An 11238-nucleotide genomic window follows, 5' to 3' on the forward strand; every position below is an offset into this window, starting at 1 on the left:
GGTGATATGAGCCTCTGGGCAACTTGTTCCGTTGTACTTTTCGAACTCCGGCATCTTAAACTTATGAGGGAGCACCAAGTCCGGAACTAAGCTCAGCTCTTTGGCATCAGTGCCTCGATAACTTTCAGTAACCTCCATCGCCTTGAACTTCTCCTCGAGCCACCTACACCTTTCCTCTAACTGTTTCGGTAACTCCTCCTTCATTCTTTCCTTCTCAACCACTTCATCAAAGTCAGGAACGGCAGAGTTAACAGGATTATTTTTGGGATTAGATCCCAGTCTAGCTTGGAAGTTCGAAACACCAGCCCGAAATTACTGCGGCATGATGGTGACAGTAGATTTACGTGGGTATTCAGCTTGAGTTCGCATATGTAGAGGGGTGAAACCTGGAGGATAGAGAGGTTCATCATTATTTCCCTCATCGACATTTGCCATAGAGCCCTTTCCTTTATCACTTCCCTTAGTTATCAGTTGGGTTAACTTTGCCACTATATCTTCTTGGGATTCTCGCATCTTCTCAGACATCTCTTGTTTCATCTTGTCTAACCGCTCCTACACCTGTAGCTGAAGTCAGTCTTGCGTCTCCTTCTGACACTGTTCGAGTTTTTCCAATCTCTGATCCATATCTTTTGTCTTTGCTCGAGTGTCGTATCGGTATTGGGTTAGTTGGTTGGTTTCCAGGTTAATTGAGCAGTGATTTTGACTTATTAGGATTGAATAAAGGTCTATAATGCATATAATGCGATGCTAATGCATATGATGTGATGCATGAGATGAATGCAAAAAAAGCGTTAATTATAATTCAATTCCAATCAGAAAAATTTACTAGAGAAAAATTTTCTTTACATAAAATAGCTATAAATAAGGCTTTGCCCTAACAATTAGAACTTTAATCTCCCTAAGTAATGATGCCAACTTCTGCCCCTAATTTGATTCTGATTCGTACTTCACACTTAGTATATCAGCTTGTATTGCTAAAGTCTGCAGGTGCTCCGCTACCCCTTGAATTTGAACTACAGCTTCTCCCATAATGTGATCCCTTCTTGCAACTAGATCCTAGAGATAGTGAAGCTGTTCACTTTGATGATCTTTATTTGCTTCCAGATGTTCAATCCTGGCTTCACAGTTCTGCAATGCCATCTCTAATCCTTCTACTGTTCTCTTCATCTGCTCGATCTTGCTCAAGCTTGCTTGCAACTCCATCACAACATTGCGATTTCAATATTGAGGAATACTTTTCTCCAGTTCGGCCACCCTAGCTTTTAATTCATCCTTTTCATTCTGGCTTTCTGACAAACTCCTCTCAAAGGACTTATTTTGCTTTTGAGCCTCCTGAAATCTCTTTTCCCACCTATCAGCCTTGACCTTTTCTTCTTGAACTTCTTGACGCCACTGCTCTGAGGTTTTTCCCAACCCAGCAATTCTCACTGACATACGTAGTCTCTTATAATCCGTCTTCAAGCTATTCAAATCTTCATCGGCTTTGCGCTTTTCTTTTCTCAGGCCTTCAGTTTCCAGATTCTGAACATCTATGTCCAACTTTAAATTCTTCTTCTCCTCTTCTATTTGCTCTATCTTCCTTTCGAGCTTTGAATTTCTTCTTTCAAAATCCTGCTTTATAATTTCTAGCTCAGAAGAGACCACATGTACATGATTTTCCACTAATTGATTGTCTCCTTGACCTGGAGCAGGTATATTATCATTGACCCTCCTACCTAACCACTTGATATATTCAGGAGTCGTCGATGGACCTACTGCCAATCTCTTCCTTCGTCGAGTCTGCCTCAAAGCATTTGTCATTTCTCGAATCTTCTTCTTGTAACCACCACACTTATACGAGAATTCACTTTGAGCTAATCCTTGGGTTGTAGGTACGAACTACCTCGATCTATACTGTCTCAGTACCAGTAATGGTGCATAGCCAATAGCTCCCCAAATCCCAAGTAGAGGGACCCAATCGAAATCTCCACACCTATACAAGATCTCATCTGGCAGCATCCAAGGAGCTCTCCACTCGATGTTCTCCTCTTGAAGATTCTGAAGAATTGCAATCCATATTTCTTCTAAAACACAATCTTGCCTCGGTATCGCCACTATTTCTTTCAAAGGCGAATAAGTTTCAGAAAAAACTCGATAGGAAAATTTATCAGCCTTCCAGAAGTGACTGTGAAACCATGCCAAGAGAAGCTGCGTACATCCAACGAATCTTCCTTCACCTACTCTTCGACATTCATTCAGAGATCTGAAGGTTTCTGCCAAAATTACTGGAACCGGTGTAACCCCCTTGCCAAGACGGTCGAAAAGATCAGTGACTGCTTCATCAACATGTCCCAAGGCTTTGGGAAAGATAACTAAACCGTAAATACCCAAGGCAAAGACATCAACCCTCTTCCTCGTATCCGGGTGTGCTAGAATTAAATCCTTCAGGTCCTTCCAAGGAATGCATTTACTATCTCCCTTTTGTTTGATTCGTGCTGCAACCCATTGCTCACTCATCCCCATAATATTCATCAATTTCTTCAAAAAGGTTGAAACATTAGCAGCTCTCGAGTAGGCTTTATCTACTTGGATCTTCGAACAACGAAGCAAGGCCGTATATTCCTCCATCGTAGGCACTAAGTCAACTTTTCCAAAGGTAAAACAACTATAAGCAGGATTCCAAAATTGGGCTAAGGCTCGAAATAAGTGCTTATCCACCTTTAAGTCGAGCAAGTAAAATAGGTCTCCATAGCTAGAGTAGAAGAGCTATTTAACCTCATCATTCCACCTTTCCCAAATTTCCTTTAGTTCATGTAGGCTATTCTGAGTCACACTAACACGAGTGAAGTCCCACAACTTTGACACATATCCCTCGGCCAAACTATCACCTTTCTCTTGCTGTGTTATCTCAGACCAAGTTTGGACAGCCACATTATCTTCCACCCTATCAAGAAACTCTTTCTCCATGATAAGCTTTCTATTTAGCAACCGAATATGAACTAACGCCCTTTTAGGATGAAATGCTATGCAATCATGATGTCATGCAATCAAAATAAAAGAAACCCAAGTCAGTATCACATATAGAGATATAATCCAATACAAACATGAAATAGCAAGAAACACTTAATCTGGAATCCACTAGGGTTTTAGGATAGTTCTACCTAGGTCAAGTTCCTAAAGCTCACTATATGAGGTTTAGTTTCTAGAGTAAGGGTACCCAAACCAGCAGATTCCTCAATCCTCACCCATTATAGGCTCATATGGATCGAGTTCAGTTCAGGGGGATACATTTCCCTATGGCTACACGGAGATGAAAATCTCACGAAGACATAGGTACAGATGTATCCCGAAAGCGGTCCACTATCCTGCACGGAGGTGAAAACCTTACGAAGGACTAGTTTCTCGCTCCCACTTAAAGGGTAAAATGCAAGATGCAAATGCAAAGTTACCAACATACCAAGATAAAAATCAATGAATGCGAAGGGAACTCATGAATTTTTTTAAAAAACTTTTGATTTTCGACATAAAGAAAAATATAATCAGTTTATGGCTCGACTCTCAAGGTCCCCAGCGGAGTCGCCAAGCTGTCGAAACCGTTTTTTGAAAACAAAAAATTTAGTTGTTGACTTTTTAAAAATAAAACTGGAGTCGCCACCGATCCTTTATTAAGGTGTGATCGGCTCACCTTAAAAATTATGTTGGTCTACGAACTTTGAGAAAACGAGTTCGGAAGTCAGTTACGCACGAGGAAAGGTTAGCACCCTCGTAACGCCCAAAATCGGTACCAAATTAATCATTTAATGTCTTAGTGTCGAAGGTTAAAAAGATTTTAAAATCGATGAAATTTGAAAAAGGATAATTAATTGTTCAAGTCATGTAAAGAAATCGAGTCCCAATACGTTAGGGTACAATTCCTCATAATCCCCGAACTTTGAATATCACTTTTATTTTATGCGAAAATCTTCATTTCGAGAAAATAACAGGCCACACCCAATACGTTAGGGCACGACAAGTTAAGTTCCCAAAAATGATTTTTATGCTCATGCATTTTGAATAAAGAATATTCTCAGTCATTTAAGATTGACAAAGAAAATCAGAACCCAATACGTTAGGGCTCAATTTCCCTCGAAAATCCCAAACTTCCAATAATGCTTTTATTCAAAAAAAACCTTTGAATCAAGAAAATAACTTTGATATATGGTTAAAACCAAAATATATTTTCAAAAGGGTATGTTGAAAAGTTAGTGTTCGATATGATACAAACACTTTAATTTAAAACATGTATGAACAAATATTTACAAATATACATATACAAGTACAATATACAAGTAAATTTGAAAATATGTGTACGCATATATTTAACACACATACGATAATACATATAAAAAGATGGAATGCAATATATATAAAATGCATGTATGGGTGAATATGAAAATCGTAAAAAAATAAAAAAATGTACATACGTTAATGCAGATATAAGTGTAAAATAAAAAACAAAATTTATAATAATTCCTAAGAACATGTATATATAAAATAAAATGCATATGAATCATAAAATGTAGGCATATAAACATATATATATACATATTTATTTATAGAAATTATGAAAACATAACATATACATATAAAATGCATAAAATAGGTGTATGTAAGAATTAAAATATGTACGTATATATATGTATCTATTTTAAAATGTATAAGTATATATATATGGAATATAAAGTATGAGAAGGTTAGAAAACTGAAAACCGTAAAACACAAGTTTAAAAAAATGTATGAATGCATGTGTTCATGAAAAAACATATATGTATTAAATAGGCATGTAGATTAAAATTGGCGTATGTATGAATGAAATAACAATAGTAATAATAATATTAATAATAACAATAAATAAGATAAAAAAATGATATAGCATAGTCATGATAAAAACAAAAAAAAGAGATCAAATTGAGTTTAAAACGAAAAAAATGGGGCGAATTTAAAATAAAATTTAAAAAAAAAGGGGTCACTTGAATGCGCGCGTAACAGTGGAGGACCTAAAAGGGAAATTATCCCGTCCTTCCAAAACGCTGCGCAGTGATGGGCCCAAATTGAAATAAAACTAAAATTTGCGGCTCAATTTAAAATACAAAACATGTTTAATTGAAACGCATCGCAAATGGAAGGGGCTAAATGCGCAATTGTACCATCAAAAGCAAGAACGCGCGGATCCTCCCCTTCGGGTCGGGTCACCGCGCGGGTCTGCTTTAATGAAAACGGCGCCGTTTTGAAAATATCACTTAAACACAAAAATGTAAAAAAAAACAAAGTTTGCTGCAGAATAAAAAAATAAAATAAATTAAAAAGAAAGGGTTGGCCCCTTTTCCTCTGCTAGGGTTTCGGCCCTAGCCCTCTTTTGCGCCGCCGACGCAACGCGCGACTGCCTCAAGCCTCAACCCTCCGCCGGACTTCCGATTTGGACGTGGCGAGTAGGGTTTCATCGGCGGAGCTTCGAAGGTAAGCCCCTCACCCTCTTGAATATATTTTTTAACAAATAAGCAGAAAAAAAAAAAAAGAAAATCCGAAACTCGATTCACCTTCGAAAGAAATCTTTGTATTCCTCAATATTTTCTTTTGTATTTCTCTGTATCCACTCTCTGTTATCCTCCTCTCTCCCTCATCTATGTACAAATCTCGGCTTTTATAGCCTACGAAAATATATTTATTTACAATATTCTTTTTTGTGTGGACTCTTAGTCCGTGTCTTTTGCAGGTGGTTGTGCATATGGCACGCGCGGAGGCCGAAATGTGCGGCGATCGGGCGTGGGGCACGATGTGCAAGGGTTGATGGGGCTTGCGGCGCTGGACATGCGGCTAGGGTTTGGGTGTTTTGGGGTCTGGTTTAGTTGTTTGGGCTTAGGTTAGTTTTGGGCCTGTAATTGTTGGACTGTTTTTTAATTTCCCTTGGACCTGGGTCGATTGGGCCCTATTACCACTGTTCTTTTGAGAATATTATTGTACGAGTGCTATATTTTTTTAGTAAAACCTTGTATTGTGGTAGAAGGATTTCCCACCATCTTAGGCACCACTTCACCTGAGTGATTTGATTCTCAACAGTGTCTTAAGTTGTTTCAGAGTTGTTTTTCTTTGAACTCAAATAAATTCTATTTACCTAATTTCTTTTGTTCTAAATTTGTGAGATCATAATTGCAATCTCCTCAGTAATTATAATTCAATTGTTTTCCTTTGATATGAATACTTAAATTTGTGTAATTATTTTGTTCTATTATTAGTTTAATAACTTTTAAGGAAATGTGTCTTGAATCACGAGCTTTCATTTTTAAGGGGTTGTATTTTGTGAATATTGTTTTTAATTTCACGCCCATAGGAGAAATATATTTTGAAAATCTTAATTTTAGTTTATTCGATCGTGTTCATATAAAACATGATTTGTTTTAAAATATAAAATAAAATATGCAATTATTGTTTTCCTTGAACAAATTATAAATATTTAAATGTTAGTACATTAAGTCATCCTTTACCTTTTTTCCCTTTGGAGAAGAGGGAGAGAATCTTATCCTAATTGAATTAAAATTAAAGTTAAGGTTACGATCGTATCTATCCCTTTGACAACATACTGAGTGAGTTTGTTGGACTCAATGTTCCTTTTATTTTGTTTATTTTCTGCTAATTTTTCTTGTAAGAATATATATATATACACTCATGTATTGCTTATAACTAATGAATAAAGGAAATGTTGTAGATATTGGGACTTGAAAATTGAAATTCGTACTTATTTGATATCACTTTTTGAAATGATCCCATTAACTAATTAACCAATTTTTGTAAGAATAATACCACTAAAAGTTAACCCTTAACATGCATGTACTTCTTAAGAACTACCCATTCTATAGAAGAAGCACTAACCATATTGAAGTTAGGTGATTCAATTATGTAAGTTAAACAAAAATTAAAAAATTCGGTAATAAAAAAACTTAGGCCCTTCTCATTCTCATCCTTGGCCTTCCTTTTGGAGCTTTATGTTCGATCCACATTATAGAAGGCTCATTAAGAGCCCCAAAATACTTGGGCTTCAAGGAGTTTAACCCCAAAAATAGGCCCAAAAAACTTCTTACTTTCTTCTACCAATAAAATTGCAAATTACCAAATTATGGAACTCTATTTTACGCATATTTAGAAAAAGAAAAAAAAGAGAGAAGGAAATATTTAAAATCCAAGTTATGCTTTTGACATTTATTCCAATATAAATATATAAAAAAATTAAATATATATATCTCAAATAACATAAATTATTACTAAAAATTTTGAAAGAAATTATGGAATCTTTTTTCTGCTACAAAATACAAGAATTTTGTGGAAAGCCTTCAAAGTAAAAAGACCCTCCCAAAACTTTGTTTTTTTAACTTTTCTTCCCCTCTCCCATTTATCATGTACATAAAACCCCTAAACACGTGATCACAGATTATCTGTACACATGCCTATTCTAATCTCTACTTTTCTAGATTTTGCATAAGATCCAACTTCCACCGATCTGCAATATTATCAATTTCAATTTTTCAATTCGTTATTTAATCTATGCGCAACCCTTCTCAGTTACACTCATAGACTTTCAGTCTCGTGTAACCCTGAAACGCAGTTCACCATCATCGTTTTCACTTCCAACAATATACCCCTTTTTATTTCATTTTTTCCCCTCTAAAATGGCTTCTGCAGGTACATGAACATGTCCTGGAGCGGGGACAGCTGATTATTATTCTGGAAATGCGCAGGAAACCCGTTATCAACAGTGGCATCCATGTAATTATAAGGGAAGTCAAGGGCATTGGTGGTGGTGGTGTTGGTGGCACTTCCCCAGTCCTTCCATTGCGGCTCGCTTTGAACCTCGCACGTGAACTCCGGTGACACCACGTGCTCCGAACAGCTTGAGTCCGTGTGGAGTCTCGGCACCGACTCCGACGTGTCAAAGTACACGTAATCGTTAACTAGCCCCGTAGGAGGCGGGGGCAGCTGGCGCGTGTCCACGCCAAGTGTCGCTATATCCGGCTTCTTGTCTTCGATCTCCGTCACGGCAGAGCTTTTGCCAATGCTTCCTTGCGGTGGCTGTTTCTCGATGGCGCCTTTCTTGTTATAAATCCGGCAAAGCACCCAATCGTCCAACTGCATAAACGAAAAGTGAAATTCAATTTAACTTAAATATTAAAAATAATCAGAGTTTTAAATTCAGCATTTATTTTTAATGATAAGAAGGAATATTTTCCTAAATGGGAAAGGAATAATTGTGTGGTCTAGGATCGGTTTTGAATGTCGTTATTGAATGTGTGTGAGGTGTAAAATAATTTAATGGACCACACTGTCCTGGATCAATGTATCCCTTCATGGGTCCCGATGATTCGGTGAAAAGTCCACTGAATAAAATCCAACTTGAATCTCCACCACATGATTGAAAAGATCTTTTCTGAATCACAAGGTTTCTGAATCACACTACTCATGAACAACGCCTCATTTTCTCGCCGCCAACTATGAAAAAAATTATAACGGTGGGCGGTAAATCCAGCTGGCAATTTCACAAGTACGACAAGACCAGAACGGTCATTCCGCCTACGGTTTATCCCTAATTAATCTATACCAGGCAGTAAGAAGAAAAAGTATCCGTACCCTTAAACTGTTCTTCTTGCGAGCCGATCGGTCCACGTCAGCTAACCGATACTCGTGCATAATCCAATTGGTTTTCTCTCCTTTAGGTGCCTTCCCAGCGTAAAACACCAAAGCCTTCTTAATCCCGACCGGCTTCGGCTGCCCAATCGGTTTGTCAGCTCCGGTTGCCTTCCAGTACCCAGAACCAGCTGCCCGGTTAGGCCGTGAACCGTTCGGATATTTCCTATCCCTCGGGGAGAAAAAATACCATTCTTTCTCTCCGTACAACGCCAAATCTGTAAATTTAAACATTTGAATCCACATTAAAATTGAAAACGCTTTAGAGAGATTAAATATTAGAAAAAAGAAAAGAATGAAGGAACTAACGAAAGAAGTACCTGGAAGGTCCCAAGGATCGTATTTGTAAAGATCGATTTCAGCGATAATCGGCACGGCGATGGACTGCGATGCACATTTCCGGCAAAGATAGTGCATCACAAGCTCTTCGTCGGTTGGATGGAATCGGAATCCAGGTGGCAGCTGTAACTCCGATGCTGTCATTTTTTGAACTTTTCACCTTGAAGGTAATAAACTAGTTTTTGAGCTTTTTCACACTCGCTCTCGGTGTTTTTTTCTACAAACTTCTTTGGTATTCTACGCGGTGACGGCTCTTGAAACTTAAAACGCAAGGGATGGAGGGGAATATATATAGAAGGAGGGAAGGGGCCACGTGGCAGGGGGAGGTTCTACAAAATCACGCGGGTGAGAACTGATAAGGTTTGGTTGTCGTTTTTGGGGAGAGAGAAAAAAAGGGGGATGAATTGGGTGATAGGGGGACACGTGGAAGAGAAGGAAGTGAAGTGCGTGCATGTTGACAGCCCACATGCGGTGATTTTGTCATTGCTTACGCCACTTGTTTTGGACTGATGTGGCCTCACACCACTATGCCAAACGGTCCTCGGGATTCGCGTCAGATCGGCGTGGTATTTTGTTCTCAAATTGTCCGATGTTGATAAATTGGTGTTTTTCTGAAATTATAAAAAAAAAAAAACATTTTTCATTTCCTTCAATTATAATTTCCAGCCTTGGAATCCATTTCAAATAATAATATGCTAAATTAAAATACAAAAATTAATTTAAAAAGCATAATTTGATATTTTATAGTATTAAATTTATTGAAATATGAACCGACAATTTCACGGTGGACGAGGATTACACGTCAGCCACCCCGTGCGGTCACCATTATCAACTGCTACGACTGACTCTGTGTGTGTAGTAGAACATGGTCAACGGAACTATTATTTTTCAGAGGATTTGGGAAATGGTTTTAACACTTCCATAGTCGTTTTATTATTAGAAATCAATATAATAATTTATTAATTAACTACAGCAGTAAAATTAAACTATAGTTTTCATGAATTTAACTTTACTTTAGTTTTAAGTAATATGTAAATAATACTTTAAACAAATCGATTATACATATACACGTAGGAGCGAATGTGGAAAATTTTTTAGGACGAGTCGAAATTAAATTTTAATTTTTATAATAATAAAATGTAACTTCACCGTTTGAATAGTTTATATTTTATAATTTTAAAAGATTAAATTAAATGGGAGGACTAAAGTGTAATTTTACTTTTACTTAATAATACCATGAGTGATGTTTTTCTATTAATTGCAAAACAAACAAATTAGTTTAATTTATATAATTGTATTTTAGTAATCAAGTTGAATTATAAAATTTGAATTTAAATTTAAGGCGTAATTAAAAGAAAATTTAATATTTATGAAGCAATACGTTACCTAACTCTTTATACATAGTCGTCAACCTTTGACTTTGATTAACATATAATGGTAAAATAACAAGAATAACCCCATTTTAGTATTTACATTTTTCAATTTTATCCAACACATATACAAGAATTCTAACATGTTATTATTGAAGTTATAATAAAATAGTGGGGGGAGACCTAAATTTCAAAAACTCAACGACATAAATTCAAAGGTTGACGTGTCAACGGTCTACGTGGATAAGGATAAAGGAAGTTGCTGAGCAAGTGCCGAAACCGCCCTCTTCTTCTACTCCTTTCACTTAAAAGCAAGTTGTTTTCTGTCACACCGCCTCAACTATGATTTCAATTCATGCTTTTCAATTTATACCATGTTTTTGAATTTTTCTTTGATATTTAATTTTTTTATTTTAATTTAGTATTTGATTTTAGTTTCAATAATTAATTTAGTATTTCAATTAAATAAAATTATATGGCCTGATGAATGTTTGACACGTGTGTTTTAGTATACAAGTACATAGATACTTAATTGGGACAAAAAAACTCGGGTACTAATTTGTATATTGAAGTGAAACTCAAGTACTTAACTGGGACAAAAAATTCAAATATCTAATTCAAAAAAAAAATGAAGTACTGAAGTTAACATTGAAACTAGACTCAAGTACTAGATTGACGTAAAATATTTAGATGCCAAATTTAAAATTATAATCAAACTAAAATACTAAATAATACATTAACCCTTTACGTATAGACATTTGGTTCAAATTATCCTTTCTCACTTTCCATTTGTATTGAGTATGTAATTATTGTCCCTTTTAAAATTTATTTCAAACAT

At 36.3% G+C, this 11238-nt stretch overlaps 1 protein-coding gene across 1 annotated transcript; it reads right to left on the reverse strand.

The window, feature by feature from the left end:
• Positions 1-7184: 7184 nt before the first annotated feature.
• LOC105773442 (NAC domain-containing protein 2) lies at positions 7185-9298 on the reverse strand. Its single transcript, XM_012595361.2, has 3 exons — positions 9012-9298; positions 8635-8909; positions 7185-8136 (listed from the first exon to the last, which is right to left on the reverse strand). Exons 1-3 carry the CDS (start codon positions 9172-9174, stop codon positions 7675-7677), a joined length of 900 nt encoding a protein of 299 aa, XP_012450815.1. The 5' UTR covers positions 9175-9298; the 3' UTR covers positions 7185-7674.
• Positions 9299-11238: the final 1940 nt, after the last annotated feature.

This window comes from Gossypium raimondii, chromosome 6 (assembly GCF_025698545.1).
Source record: "Gossypium raimondii isolate GPD5lz chromosome 6, ASM2569854v1, whole genome shotgun sequence".
In the NCBI taxonomy this organism is placed as follows: Eukaryota; Viridiplantae; Streptophyta; class Magnoliopsida; order Malvales; family Malvaceae; genus Gossypium; species Gossypium raimondii.